This window comes from Cucurbita moschata, unplaced genomic scaffold (assembly GCF_002738365.1).
Source record: "Cucurbita moschata cultivar Rifu unplaced genomic scaffold, Cmos_1.0 Cmo_Scf00015, whole genome shotgun sequence".
In the NCBI taxonomy this organism is placed as follows: Eukaryota; Viridiplantae; Streptophyta; class Magnoliopsida; order Cucurbitales; family Cucurbitaceae; genus Cucurbita; species Cucurbita moschata.
The window spans coordinates 1159450-1175214 of NW_019268531.1; the positions used below are offsets into that span (position 1 = coordinate 1159450).

General features: G+C 36.4%; 2 protein-coding genes and 1 pseudogene across 2 annotated transcripts; 1 reads left to right on the forward strand and 2 right to left on the reverse strand.

Moving 5' to 3' along the window:
- Nucleotides 1-1275: 1275 nt before the first annotated feature.
- Nucleotides 1276-3609, reverse strand: LOC111453728 (COMPASS-like H3K4 histone methylase component WDR5A). The gene is made up of 2 exons (XM_023094946.1): nucleotides 2730-3609; nucleotides 1276-1801 (listed from the first exon to the last, which is right to left on the reverse strand). Exons 1-2 carry the CDS (start codon nucleotides 3384-3386, stop codon nucleotides 1508-1510), a joined length of 951 nt encoding a protein of 316 aa, XP_022950714.1. The 5' UTR covers nucleotides 3387-3609; the 3' UTR covers nucleotides 1276-1507.
- A 700-nt stretch (nucleotides 3610-4309) lies between these two features.
- LOC111453457 (kinesin-like protein KIN-8B) lies at nucleotides 4310-9780 on the reverse strand (the record flags this gene model as incomplete). Its single annotated transcript, XM_023094578.1, has 8 exons — nucleotides 4310-5258; nucleotides 5344-5609; nucleotides 8191-8304; nucleotides 8383-8487; nucleotides 8600-8836; nucleotides 8912-8974; nucleotides 9244-9394; nucleotides 9515-9780. Coding segments are annotated over 8 exons (1251 nt in total), but the record flags the coding sequence as incomplete, so codon positions are not given.
- A 1347-nt stretch (nucleotides 9781-11127) lies between these two features.
- LOC111453458 lies at nucleotides 11128-13607 on the forward strand (annotated as a pseudogene).
- Nucleotides 13608-15765: the final 2158 nt, after the last annotated feature.

Below are 15765 nucleotides of genomic sequence, written 5' to 3' on the forward strand. Positions count from 1 at the left end.
TTTTTTTTTTTTTTTTTTTTTTTTTTTTTTTTTTTAATTCAATCATTAAGTTACATTCCAATGAAAGTTTTAATTTGGTTTAAAATATCATTTTGGTCTATAATTTTTTTCTTACTTTTAATATATTTTAAACTTAAACTTTATTGTTAATTTATTGTAAACTTTTCAATAACTAAAAATAAAAAAAATGTATCCTTTACACTAACAAGGAATAACTTACTATTCATTAAAAAAAAATATAGAGTAAATTAGGATACTATTTTGTTTCTTGCCCAAATAATTTAGAAAGACATTTTGTAATTGTTGTTAATAATAATAATAATAATAATAATGAGTGTGAATCTTTGAAGGAAAAACAACATAATATATATATAACGTAGAAATACTCTTTTAATCTAAATTTAATTTAATTTAATTTGATTGTGTGAATTGGAAGATTGGAGAAAGAAAATGCGGCTGGGCATTATGACCTTTAAAATATTAGGAGGATAAGTAGACGAACGTTTTTAAATGTTTTTTTTTTGTTTTTTGTTTTTTTAATTTGTGTTCGGTGAGAATATTTTAAGTTATCAATCTTCCATCCATTTCAAATAAAGTTTTTATTAGGTATTTCAATATAATAATAAAAATGCCATAAATATAAAGCAAATTCCTAACACGACCCCAAAGAGACGACCATGGCTATTGCTAAAAGATCCGTGAAACTCGGGGGCCCAGTAAAGCTTGCTAAAGCCATGGCTCTACTAAAGGAGGAAATCGTGTTGGCAACAGAAACAGGTATTTGATCAGTATGAGCCATAAACTGAGTAGGGGTAAGAGATCTATGCAACCAAAATTAGACAAAATGATCAAAAAAAAGGAAAATGGAGGAAGAGGGAGATTCAGAGAGCTCAGCTCATATCCATTAACCCAAGACAAGATAGCTACATCACATCCTCGACCAGCTACTTCTTCGTTTCACTTCCTTGCCTCAGAAAAGAAAAAACTTTCAACCTCTATATTATGACTTCAAAGGATTTAAAATTCAACTCTACTGTAGTTTCTACAACATACACCTTCCAATAGTCTGATGTTCCTACTGCCAGCAACGCAGAAACAGACTAGTCAATACACTATTATTGATTGAGTTGAAGTCTCGTTATGATATATATTATAGTCTTGCCTCCTATTTCTCAGCTTCTGTCATTCATTCTTACAACCTAAACTCTGTTATTCGAACAACATTCTGGTGAAAGTAAAATAAACGAAAAGAACCTACAATCCTTAACTCTTGGATGCAGCAAACCAACTACACTACATTCATAAACATCACCGAATCTGTGATAGCAATCGTTAGGGTGACAACAACAGAGACGCGGAGAATAAAAACAAAACTTACATGCTTAACTTTAAAAAGGTTATGTTTTTAACAGTTTCTACTTAATAAAACTAAGCTACAAGAATTGTGCCACCACCACAGAGTTATATGTTCAAACCTTGATCATGGATTGCCTTGATGACAAATGAACTAGTCTTTCTTCTGGGTCCAGATCTTCACAGTTTTATCATTGCCCAGTGCTCCAGAAGCAATCAGGTTCTCGCTGGGGTGACAAGATACTGATATAACTGTGTCAGAGTGACCTTCTAGTTTCTGAACTATTTCCCTGGTCTGCAGTTCCCACAGGTACACACAATTGTCTTCTGAACCACTCACGATATACTTTCCATTTGTCACAGAAAAGGTGGAGGCGATGCAGAATTTCGAGTTAGCATGGCCTGTATAAGTTTTCAGAAATTTTCCAGTAGAGAAGTTCCACAATCTCTGTGATTTAAAACAGAAAAAAAAAAATATAGTATGTAAATAATCAATACTGACGAAATGATAGAAAAATAGAAATAGTGGAGTGTGAAGATCAGCAGTTTGGCTTGCCTGCTATCCTATAGCCCAAAAGAGAAGCTTTTCTAATTATCAAATTGGATTTACATTCATAAACCTTGCCTAGTCGTCTATGCATCAACATATAAGATGCATGATCCCGACATTCAGAGTTAAAATAAAAAGTAACAACAATAAATTCAAACCAAAAGAAACGAAATGTTCTGTATTTACAAGATGTTCAAAATTTGACTTCTGACAAGATGATAACTATCTTCATCAAGAGTTCAAAACTTAAAGTGACCTCAAAAGAAGCCACATAATTGTAAATCAGTTGTTTTTCTAACCCCCACCCACAGGATGCAAGATTATATTTAAATCTATGTAATACTGATATAGATATTCCTAGTTTCCACTTTATCCTTAGACATTAATAATCACTAAAACTTCTGAAAAATCGCCAAACTATATACAGATAGATCAAGCAAAATCAAGCAACAGAAACGCAGAAGCGGCCCATAAGTACCTTCAACCTAAGTCATAGAGCAAAATTCATATAGAAGGTTCACCCACAACCTCTTCGAAGTAAATGTTTGGTGAATATTCTTTTTAAAATACTCTGAGACTTTCAACCTAGATGAAATGTTCCATACGTAATATTTTTAGCATAGGTAATTAACAATAAAAAATTCCAATCGAAAGCCATTCAGATGATGAATAATTTCCAGACCTCTCAATACGAAATCTGAGCATATGAACCTAAAACACCCAATAACCAACCGGCAACCACTCATCCACAAAGCACAAAATATGCGATAAGTAGCACAATACATAAGCCTAAATCAGGAAGAAAAGGATGTAAGAAGATACTTACCAAAGTATTATCTAAAGTCCCAACAAGAATAAATTTCCCATTGGGGGAGAACTTGACGAAAGAAACAGGTGGGTTTTCATCATCAATCAAAGTTTTCACACAATGCCCGGTAGAGGCATCCCAAATTCGGCACAGCCCATCATAGCTACTCGAAACAATCAGCGAGCCATCACGATTGAAATCCACGCCAGTGACAGGATCAGAGTGGGCCGGAAGGACTTTAAGACACTTGCCAGATTTGACGTCCCAAATGCGGACGGTCTCATCGAAGGAGCCAGACACAATCATGTTGGATTGGGGATTGAAGTTGACACAGAACACATAGTTAGTATGGCCATTGAGCGTCTTGATAAGGGATCCAGTAGAGACATCCCAAAGGCGAAGAGTCTTGTCGTCAGAGGCGGACACAAGAAAACGAGAATCGGAGGAGAAAGCCAAGTCGGAGACACCCTGTTCATGGCCTTGGAATTCATGAAGTGGGGTCAGAGTAGAATTTGAGCAGGAGTAAGTGCGAAGGGTCTTATCGGCGGAGGAGGAGCCAAGAAGACGGCCATCCGCTGAGAATTTGACGGATGAGATCGCCCGCTTGTGGCCAGTTAGGGTTTGGGACAGAGTGTAAGGTTTATAGGAATCCGATTGAGATGGCTCCGAGGACATCCCTTCAATCTATCGCTGGAAAAGGAGATTCCAATGGTTCTAATATGTGGCTTTTGAAATTGAAGAACCCAACGGGAGAAAGCCGGAGATGGAGGCGAAGAGTCAAGGCCTCCGGCTCCAATGACAGCAGTACAGATCTCTACTATTTTCAGACCGCCCTAACGCGATGAACGATCTTCTTTCACAGCTCCACGCTTAATTTTGGCGGGGATATAATAAAACGGGAGATATTCTGTAAATCAAATTTGCTAAATTATATTAATTAATTAATTACTCCAGAATTTTACCCTCCTTATAAGTATATCTTATTTTTTAAAAATTTACAAATACTACTGATAACATTTTATAAACTTTATAAACTTTTCAAAATTATTATTAAAATAATTCAAAATTTTGAACTATAAGTTAGCACGAAATAATGTGATGATAATTAGATATTTTACATAAATTTTTCTTATAACATTCAATTATGTTTTCTACTCTAATTACACGCTTGAAACGTTTATAAAAGGTCAAAATAATATCGTGACTTCGATAATATATATGAGTAAGTACTTTTTAGATTAAAAAAAAAATCTTTTTAATATAGCCATCAAATTTCTAAATTATTGAACTTGAAAATGGGTTCCATTAAGGTTATGAAGCTCATCCCTCGGATTTTGATTCGCCCTCTCACAGCATTATTTCCTTTCAACTAAGCTCATAGTTCCCTTTTCAAGTCTACAAAGCTCTCACCCTTCATAAGCTGATGTTGTATAGAGCTCATCCCTGATTTAGTCCCTATGGAGCTTCATTAACTCTTTTTCCAACTGCAATTCTCTTCTCTTCTCTGTGTGCCCATGCCCTTAGTAAGACCATGATGCTTATATCGTTAATAAGATTGAGGCTCACAACCTTTGATGCCCCCTTGAGCTGATAAAATAAAAATTTAACAACTTACTTTACGATTCATAAAATGTCTCGCCATCCACAAATGGTATTTGCATCAAAATAGTATATACATATACAGGCAAACTAGCACCAGTGTTACATCTGGTTGTTAGCTATGTTGCCCCAAACCACTCTCCCCCTCCTATTGACTAATGGAAGAGGAAAAAGAATCTAAAGAGCCAATAACAAGTGACTTCATAAAAAATAAAAAATAAGTGTAGTGTCATCGGAAATCTTGGTCCGACAAAACAGAGGTCTAGCCTCTGTGATCAGGGTCAATAGATCAAAACCAAAGGGCCCTTACCCACTAGCAGAAAATGGGCAAAGCATGCGAGATCCAAGTGCTTGTTTTCATTAGCACAGTCTATGTTAAATAAAGCCATGTGAATGGGCTTGTGTGTCCTTTTCTTGTGTTGCTTAGTAAATTTCTAGTAATAGATGTTGCTATATCCCCTCCTCCACTATAATTTCTTAGTAAAAGATGTGACCTCAGTAATCCTGTCAGAGAACTAATTGCATTGTTCGAAGATACTATGCATCTCAGAATGAATGTGCTTGTACACAAGTCTGGAGCCACCCGAAGAAAAGAACTTGCGGTAAGCTCGTCAGATAGGCTCTCAATGAGTAAGAAGACTAATTCAAACTGATCTCTTGAGAAGAACGATCCAAAACAAGCTATCTATTTAAGATGAGTTTTGAAATATTAGTATGATAATTGCCTATATAACAGGACTCAAACTTACCTTCTGCCGCTCGCTAAATCGCTAACGACAGATGATGTTGATATGCAGCTCCCACCATGAGAAGCATGACTTGACATATCCAAAAACGACTTGTAAGGATCTCGCTTCTCAGGGGAACCAAAACACATGTTTGGCTTCCCATCAACACTCTTAACCCTTGAATATGCTGATGGTGAAGTCACAAGTTTTGGTTCCCTCCCTGCAAAAGAGAAACATGATAAATGCGATATAAATGATGATCTTGACAAACATCATGCTAAGAGAAACGTGAATATCCAGCATACAAGTACTCTATTCCAGAAGATGGGCCAACAGATGTAGGTCTACTCGAAGTGAGACTAGACGACTGCTTTTCAACAAGCGCCAGAGAAGGAGTCATTGTCCAGCCTTCAATTCTCAGACCCTGCTCGACTGCAAGGTGCGATATCTGTTTCTCGTCAAGTCCCTGTCCCATAAGCAGGTTCCATAAGTTTTTCAGACCTTCTCGTTGATGGTGAATGACTTGATCTCTCATTGCAATCTCTAACTGAAGCTCAGAGTTAGCCATTCCCTAAAAGATTTCTCAAAACGTTAGGTTCTGTAGAAAATCACAGAACCATAAAAACATAGACCATCTATATTATGAAGTTCATCAGATTTCTTCTTTTCTTCACAGATATTACCAGAACTCCTGTTCAATTTCTTCCCCCTCCCCGCCCCCAATATTTATATAAGTGACTGCATGCAACTGTAGCAGTGCCAAGTCATAAGATCATTTGCATTATATATGGTCCAGCTGTTAAGGATATTTAGTAATAAATTATAGTTTACCATATATATTATATTTGATATTTTATTATAAGGCAAATATCTAACATTTGCCTTATTACTATAGTATCTTTCCATTTATTGTTATTTCCATTTATTACTATTTCCATATCCTTGTAATTTATTTGATTATAAATAAGATAACTTTCACACCATTTAGGTGTGGTGGATTAATCAAACATTCACATGGTATCAGAGCCATTTTGGTTTAGCAACCTAGATTCTTTCTTTTCAATGGCTTTTGAAATCTTCTACTGTTCTTCTCCACCACCACTGTTGTCTTTGATGCCGCAGGGGCAGTCGTCATGGCTGTCACATGCAGAGTCGATTGATTATTCTTTGGCTCCACCTTTTTGACCTCCAAATCATCCTTCGCCATACTCTGTACATACAACCTCACCTTTTCCAAACATAGCCTCTTTCATTTTCTTCCCAATTTTTCCTTCATCCTTCACAAAAACCCTAATCTTAGGATCTTCATCAGCATTCCTCTTCGAAAATATACAGAATCTCAATAAGCCCATCGACCTTCTGCAGAGATTTACCTTTGGAATCTGGGCGCCGCACTGGCATCTTCGCCAACCAAGTTGCCACTGCCCTTCTCGCCAAAATTGGCTCCTTCGCCCCAATGTGGCGACTCTTCCAGCTGCCCTTCTCGCCAAAATTGGCTCATTCGCCCAATGTGGCGACTCTTCCGGCTTCAACATTGTCTTTGTCCCTTGCTCTAGGTTTCCCCTTCTACTTCTTGGGGTTAGACATATTCTCACCAGAGCCAAGTCAACATCGTCGCTAAGCGACAATCCCTCTTCATGGGTTAGACATATTCTCACCGAAGCCAAGGCAGCATCGCCGCTGAGCGGCGATCTCTCTGCAGTTTTCGATGGCCAAGAAAGTGTTTCTCTACGCCTCCTCTGAACCAGGTTGTTAACATCTTCACGAAAAGTGTTTCTCAACCTCTTTGAATTTTTCAGATTCAAGCTTCACGTTCGTTTAAATCCGACGCTTAGCTTGCGGTGGGGTGTTAAGGATATTTAGTAATAAATTATAGTTTACCATATATATTATATTTGATATTTTATTATAAGGCAAATATCTAACATTTGCCTTATTACTATAGGTATCTTTCCATTTATTGTTATTTCCATTTATTACTATTTCCATATCCTTGTAATTTATTTGATTATAAATAAGATAACTTTCACACCATTTAGGTGTGGTGGATTAAGCAAACATTCACATGGTATCAGAGCCATTTTGGTTTAGCAACCTAGATCCTTTCTTTTCAATGGCTTTTGAAATCTTCTACTGTTCTTCTCCACCACCACTGTTGTCTTTGATGCCGCAGGGGCAGTCGTCATGGCTGTCACATGCAGAGTCGATTGATTATTCTTCGGCTCCACCTTTTTGACCTCCAAATCATCCTTCGCCATACTCTGTACATACAACCTCACCTTTTCCAAACATAGCCTCTTTCATTTTCTTCCCAATTTTTCCCTTCATCATTCATCCTTCACAAAAACCCTAATCTTAGGATCTTCATCAGCATCCCTCTTCGAAAATATACAGAATCTCAATAAGCCCATCGACCTTCTGCAGAGATTTACCTTTGGAATCTTCGCGGCGCCCTGGCATCTTCGCCAACCAAGTTGCCACTGCCCTTCTCGCCAAAATTGGCTCCTTCGCCCCAATGTGGCGACTCTTCCAGCTGCCCTTCTCGCCAAAATTGGCTCATTCGCCCAATGTGGCGACTCTTCCGGCTTCAACATTGTCTTTGTCCCTTGCTCTAGGTTTCCCCTTCTACTTCTTGGGGTTAGACATATTCTCACCAGAGCCAAGTCAACATCGTCGCTAAACGACAATCCCTCTTCATGGGTTAGACATATTCTCACCGAAGCCAAGGCAGCATCGCTGCTGAGCGGCGATCTCTCTGCAGTTTTCGATGGCCAAGAAAGTGTTTCTCTACGCCTCCTTTGAACCAGGTTGTTAACATTTTTGCGAAAAGTGTTTCTCAACCTCTTTGAATTTTTCAGATTCAAGCTTCACGTTCGTTTAAATCCGACGCTTAGCTTGCGGTGGGGTGTTAAGGATATTTAGTAATAAATTATAGTTTACCATATATATTATATTTGATATTTTATTATAAGGCAAATATCTAACATTTGCCTTATTACTATAGTATCTTTCCATTTATTGTTATTTCCATTTATTACTATTTCCATATCCTTGTAATTTATTTGATTATAAATAAGATAACTTTCACACCATTTAGGTGTGGTGGATTAATCAAACATTCACACCAGCAAATCAATCCAGAATAAACTAACCAGCAGTCTATACTGACTAAGTATCCGCAAGTAGGTTTTATTCCCATTTCTACTAACGGCTTCATCAATCATGCCTTGAAGTTGACCCCGCTGCTTTTCATTGGCTTTAATTTCCTAAAGGAGTAGAATTTGTATTACGAGTGATATGGAATTCATATGGACACTAAAGGAGACTTAAGCATAGGCCTATACCTTCTGATAATTGATTCCTGCTTCATCATTTTCACGAATGTTATCTAAAATTACTAGACGTCGGGCAATCAAATCCTTTACGATTGCTCCATCCAATTCAACAGCCTGTGAGAGTGAAATAAGCGACAGTCACAAAACACTAAATCATGCTTTTTCTATCCTAATATTCAAAATCAATAGAGAAAACAGAAGAAAAAGTCGAAAAATAAAGATGGACCTGATGTCTTGAAATAATGTCATCAAGTCGTTGGAGTTCTGAGCGATTATTAAGGTTGGTTTCCTCAAGCTCAGACATAGCTTTCTGTAAGTTTATTCTTTCCTGAACGTTCTCACTTATTTCATGACTTGTGATATTCAACCAAGACAGCTCATCATCTGCAGCCTGTTCAGCAGGTTTACTACTGAGCTGGGACTCCTTTTCAGCCAGTTTCTTTTTCAGTTGACAAACCTCAGTCTGAAGAAATCAAATAATTAAAGATCAATACAAGGGTCAACAATCTTTAAATAATTAATTTAATTAACATAGCACCTGAAGACTATCAATCATCCGTTGGTAGTCTGATACATGGGTGTCTACTACTCCAACGTTTTTCTGGAAAACAGAAGATTTTGAGATCACATTAAAGTCATGCAACGGATATTTAAAAACATGACCTTGCAAATCACATCATGAAAAAATAAAATCATATGGTTGGAATTGAAAACGATGAAGAGTAAACTGTCGTGCTGCATGAAAAAGAAAAGAAAGAGCACTAATATAGATTGTGAGAGAATATAAGTTTTGTTCACAAATAAACTTAACCTGCCCCCACACCCAAGAATACAAGTTCGAATGTGACATATGAGCACTGAAAATCTGACCTGTACGTGTGTCTTAATTTCCTTTGCTCGGTCAGCATATTTCAATGTATTCACAGTGTGATGATACTGAATATCTGCAGGTGATATCGTAGCAATCATCACAGTCTGAGAATTACCACTTAAACCATCTTTCAAAATTCGTGTCAATTTACTGCAAAAATAAATCATAAGTAAACTATGAAAAACAGCTATAATGACCAGAAATGAAGTTTCAGACTTCAGTTTTTTTCAGATAAGAAGTTTGACGGTATAAAGAAACTGACAAAAATACCTGTTACGGTAAGGGACATAAGCAAGACCTTTTTTCTGTTGTTTTCCCAACGCATTTATGCAGTTTGCTAAAGCAAGAAGTGAACGATTAATGTTAGCTCCATCTCGCAATTTTTGGCCAGCATTATTTGTCTCAGTAGCGCGTTCACTACCAGCAAGATCTACAAGTGCAAGTTTCCCATGCAAGACCTGATTTGGATATTTGTTTCTTCCCTTTCTTTTCACACTAATCTCCAAAACTGCATGTGATCTATTTATGTGATTATTATTCAATTATGTCGGGCAGTACGCTTATGTTGCATGAGGCAAAAAAAAAAAAATGTCAAACACTAACTGAGAGGAGTGACAAGTAAACTTAACTGATCTACGGTTATGCCAATTGCTATAAACGCATAGACTTTGAGTAACATAATTGTTGAGATATATTATTTATAGAATATATCTTAGATATTATATCTTAATATTCTTCCATTTATGATTAGATTTATAGTATATTTTATTTTATTCTCAGTATTTAATTATTTTATATTTTCCTTATTTGTACTAGCTTGTATCCTATTTAAAGGATATCAATATCAATGATAATACAGACCTTCCCAATTATATTTTCTATCTTATTCTTAACATGGTATCAGAGCACCGATCTTGATATTCCTAATATCAAAGCACCGATCGTGGTATTCCTAATACCCCTTGGACTCTGAGTCCAAGGGGAGTATTAAACCTAAAGCCAAACCCTAACCAATCAGTGAAGTCTTTACCATCGTCAATCATCCAATATCAAGAATACGTTATAAGCATCTTCAAATTTCTCACCAAGCTCTAAGGTGACATATTCAAGATGTTCGTATTTCTTTCACAGCCTCTCAAGTGATCCAAAGCATCGATCTTGGTGTCATTATCCACTAAAGCATTTATGCATGGACCAACAAGTGATCAGGGAGGATATTCACTTGTTCCAAATCAAATTAAATGGACAAGTTATCAATCCTCGAGTCAATCATTGCGGTCTATTTCTAAAGCATTTATGCATGGACCGAAAAGTGATCAGGGAGGATATTCACTTGTTCCAAATCAAATTAAATGGGACAAGTTACCAATCCTCGAGTCAATCATTGCGGTCTATTTCTGAGTCTTGCATCTTTCTTGAAAATTCAATAATTTCTTGAAAGTCTAAAAATGCAAACCAATCAAAGGCGGTCTATTTTTTGACAGATATTTTCATTACTGGGAAGACAAGAGTGAAAGACAACTTGGGTGTTATTGACCTACCGTAAAGACAAGTTAAAGACAAGTTGGACGTGATTAACATACACTCTCCAACTTGAGGGGGAGTGTTGAGATATATTATTTATGGAATATATCTTAGATATTATATCTTAATATTCTTTCATTTATGATTAGATTTATAGTATATTTTATTTTATTTAGTATTTAATTATTTTATATTTTCCTCATTTGTACTGGCTTGTATCTTATTTAAAGGATATCAATATCAATGATAATACACATCTTCCCAATTCTATTTTCTATCTCATTCTTAACAAATCCACTACTCTAACCGTTCGTCATTTGCCTTTGCCAACAGCCACGTCCTACTGCGTTGTTTGCTTCATGCCATTCTTGTCGCGTTCTGTTCCTCAGGTTGCAGTGAAATGCCGTCCTCTAAGACAAAGAGCGTGGCCGTGATATTGTCCAAGTTATTGAAAGCAAGGTTACCTCAACTAATTGCGGTTTGAAAATTTTCTTTTATTGTCATTTTTGTGAACCAAATTATTGCTGAAATTTGGCATGCTGAAAATTATAGGAGGTGCTTATACTGGATCCTGACCTGTCCAAGGATTACCTCGACCGCATTCGGAATCGAACGAAGGAAAAGAAATATTGTTTCGACCATGCATTCGGTCCAGATAGTACTAATCTGGTGCGTATAACTTATCTCCAATTTCGTTTTGTGTGTCCGATTACATGTCGAGTAATTGAGATAGCGCATTGCCGGAACTTGACAATTGGATTGATGGCTGTGAGGTGATTACCAAATTGAATTAAATTGGACAATTTCTCCATAGTGCTCAAAATAGGCCATAATCGTTCATCATTCTGGGCACTTTGGGGCCAGACAAATCGTTTATTTTTACTTCCTCTAAATTCTTTCCGTTCCCAGAGTTTCCATATGATCTACATTTTATGAACAGAAAAAATGTGAAAGATTCCATTATCAGCGAGTGTATTATATTGAAGGCAAGGTGTCTTGTTGTAAGGTTTTTTTTTACTAGTTTAAAATGTTTATGCAGGTATTTCTTTGTTTCTGACAACCCTCATTATTGACTTGCTACGGTATTATGATGTAGTATCACTTTGCTTCTCATCACCTTGCAAGAATGAACTTCAAATACTGATGGGCTGATGTTTTTAGCATGTTTCTAATTATTTTCTAATCCCCGTGTTTTCAGGAAGTCTACACAAAAAGTATATCTTCCATAATTCCTGAAGTTGTTCAAGGTCTGAACGTGACTGTTTTTGCCTATGGTTCAACTGGAAGGTATTAAAGAGGTGTTTTCTTGCTCTCAAGTTATCTCCATCTTTGCTTTAGAGGAGTTGCACCTTGCGTGCTGTTTAAACCATGCAACTAAATTCATGAGCGTTGGGCAATTTTTATTCTGTATAGTATAAATGGGAACCACACAATGTAGAACTGGAAAGCACTGAACTTTTCCTTTTGTTCTCTGTACCCAAATCTACACTAATCATGCTCAAATTTCCTTTACAAATATTAGCGGTAAAACGTACACAATGGTTGGGACCAAAGATGATCCTGGACTCATGGTGCTCAGTTTGCATACTGTATTCGATCTTATAAAACAGGACAAGCGGGCCGATGAGTTTGAAGTTACTTGCTCATATCTTGAAGTCTATAATGAAGTATGCTCACCTTGCTTTTTCTTTGGCAATTGTACATGTGGATTATCTTTCGTTTTACAGAAACATTAATTTCATCTTTTAAAACTTTTTTCAGATAATCTACGATTTGCTTGAAAAATCATCTGGTCATTTAGAACTTAGAGAGGATCCCGAGGAAGGAATAACTGTTGCTGGGCTTAGGTGTATCAAGGTTTTTTTTTCCTTCTTGTATTATTAGATCCTTGAAATCAGTATGTGGTGGTACACAATGATTTTCATTCATCAATGAAAAGTTGCATTTTATTAAACACATCGTGTCAGAAAATTCGATAGCCTTTCAACTTGTTCATTGTGGTGGAAGTTGATGATGAAACCTTTATAGCTTCTTAAATCTTAATAATGATGGTTTGGTTTTTGAGCTTCTAACTTATAATCCAACTGGCGCAAGGTCTTTATGTAGATTGTTGCTTAAGTACATGGTGAAGCTTCTTTCCAAAGTGAGAAGGCCTTTAGAGGCCAAAATACAAGAGGAACCTTAATCTTCACTTTTTCTGCATTAGTTGGCTGTTACGTGCTACTAGTAGTTTATGATTTGGTGCTTCAATCCATATTCCTTCAAGTCTCTCTGAATTTTTTCTTTCAGTTAAATTATTGACTTCTCTTTCCAGTAGGAACTGTTAAACAATTGTGAAGGTTTTAAATAAACTTCAATTACCTGGTCTCATTTTGGATCCCTGCATCACCCTTCTTTTCTGGGCCTACAGAAAGAGACCCTTCTAAATCTTCTTTAAACTGCATTTTGTCAAAAAGTTTCACGGTTGTTTTTCCTTTCTATTTTATTTTTACTCCAGAAACAAATGCCCACAGTTTTGGGTTTACTTCAGGTTCATTCTGCGGGTAAAATTCTTGAACTTTTGAACATGGGTAATAGTCGGAGGAAAACCGAGAGCACAGAGGTAAATGCTACCTCATCAAGGTATGTTTTCCATAGTTGTCATAGGCGAAGGGTTCTGATACTAGAATATCTCATTTTCTCTTTGGGTTTTGTATTTTATGTTTGCTAATGGCTCAAGTTCGTTCAACCTGCATAACAGTATCTAGGCATTCGGGTTTTCAGTCTTTCTTCTTTGAATATAAGTCTCTTTAACAATTCGTAACTAATCACTAGTTGCCAAGGGCTTTATTGGTTCATCCATTATTGTTAAGAATAAGATAGAAAATATAATTGGGAAGGTCTGTATTATCATTGATATTGATATCCTTTAAATAGGATACAAGCTAGTACAAATAAGGAAAATATAAAATAATTAAATACTGAGAATAAAATAAAATATACTATAAATCTAATCATAAATGAAAGAATATTAAGATATAATATCTAAGATATATTCTATAAATAATATATCTCAACACTCCCCCTCAAGTTGGAGAGTGTATGTTAATCACGTCCAACTTGTCTTTAACTTGTCTTGACGGTAGGTCAATAACACCCAAGTTGTCTTTCACTCTTGTCTTCCCAGTAATGAAAATATCTGTCAAAAAATAGACCGCCGTTTGCATTTTTAGACTTTCAAGAAATTATTGAATTTTCAAGAAAGATGCAAGACTCAGAAGTAGGCCGCCTTTGATCTGTTTACATTTTTAGACTTTCAAGAAATTATTGAATTTTCAAGAAAGATGCAAGACTCAGAAATAGACCGCAATGATTGACTCGAGGATTGGTAACTTGTCCCATTTAATTTGATTTGGAACAAGTGAATATCCTCCCTGATCACTTGTTGGTCCATGCATAAATGCTTTAGTGGATAATGACACCAAGATCGATGCTTTGGATCACTTGAGAGGCTGTGAAAGAAAATACGAACATCTTGAATATGTCACCTTAGAGCTTGGTGAGAAATTTGAAGATGCTTATAACGTATTCTTGATATTGGATGATTGACGATGGTAAAGACTTCACTGATTGGTTAGGGTTTGGCTTTAGGTTTAATACTCCCCTTGGACTCAGAGTCCAAGGGGGTATTAGGAATACCACGATCGGTGCTTTGATATTAGAAATATCAAGATCGGTGCTCTGATACCATGTTAAGAATGAGATAGAAAATAGAATTGGGAAGATGTGTATTATCATTGATATTGATATCCTTTGGATACAAGCCAGTACAAATGAGGAAAATATAAAATAATTAAATACTAAATAAAATAAAATATACTATAAATCTAATCATAAATGAAAGAATATTAAAATATAATATCTAAGATATATTCCATAAATAATATATCTCAACAGGATTTCTTCGCTCCGGGTGCTCTCTGATGCTCGGCATTTTTAGCAGACATTGATTTCCACAACACTCGAGAAACAATCAGATGGAGTTCATTGGGTCCAGGACTACCCAAACAACTGGACCGCAATGTATAAAACATGTAACATCTTGCATTCGCATTCTGAAATAGACATTTCCTCCCATTTCCTTCCAGACTCACGTAACACCCCTCAAATGGCATCGAGACCACATACGAAGATCAAGGGAACTCCTCCCATCCTGGAAAAGACAATCAAGAATCACAAACGATGCATTACCGGAAAACAATGCCATAAGACAACACAAAACAGAAACCCTGGAGAAACGTCAAGAGCAGTGATCGAAGTGGGAAAGGAAATGGAGTCAGACGGGGAGAGAGAAGATGGGTATGGTGAAGAAAGGGAAAAAAGATTGACCATGCATGCGGTGGTTGAACGGCGTATGATACTAGCAACGTAAAGTAATGAGAGAGAGAGAGAAAGAGAAAGAGAGAGAGAGAAATGGAAATGCAAAGAAAGGCCATAAAAATGGATTCGGAGCTGGAGAAGAACTGGATTGATGGAGACCGTTGGTTTGATTTGGAAATGGACCGCAAAAGAAATTGAAATCTGTTTCACTGCGTATGAGAAGGAAGAGCCTCTTTCCATTTACATATTTTCGTTCTCCAAAACCTTTGCTCTGCATTCATGGTGAAGATTTTAGGCTATAATCTTTTGACATTTGTCTCCAGTTATATCCTTCAATAATAAGATCCATGAATGGTTTGTGATCGTTGGAAACAGTACTACTTGACAACCACCCAGATCATCTTGTTGGCTGGCCGATTTCCATTTTGGTACAGAATCTAAATCATTGATCAGTTTGGTATACTAAATTTAGAAAGAGATCATCAAATGATGCAGCAAGCCGTCAACCTTAATGAAGTTCAATTATTTGTAAGGCATGCCATGGAACAGTCCTCGGAAAACCAACCACTCAACAATTGCAACAATTTTTAACATCGGTACTTCGGATTCTATCACTCGAGTATTATTTCTGCATACCT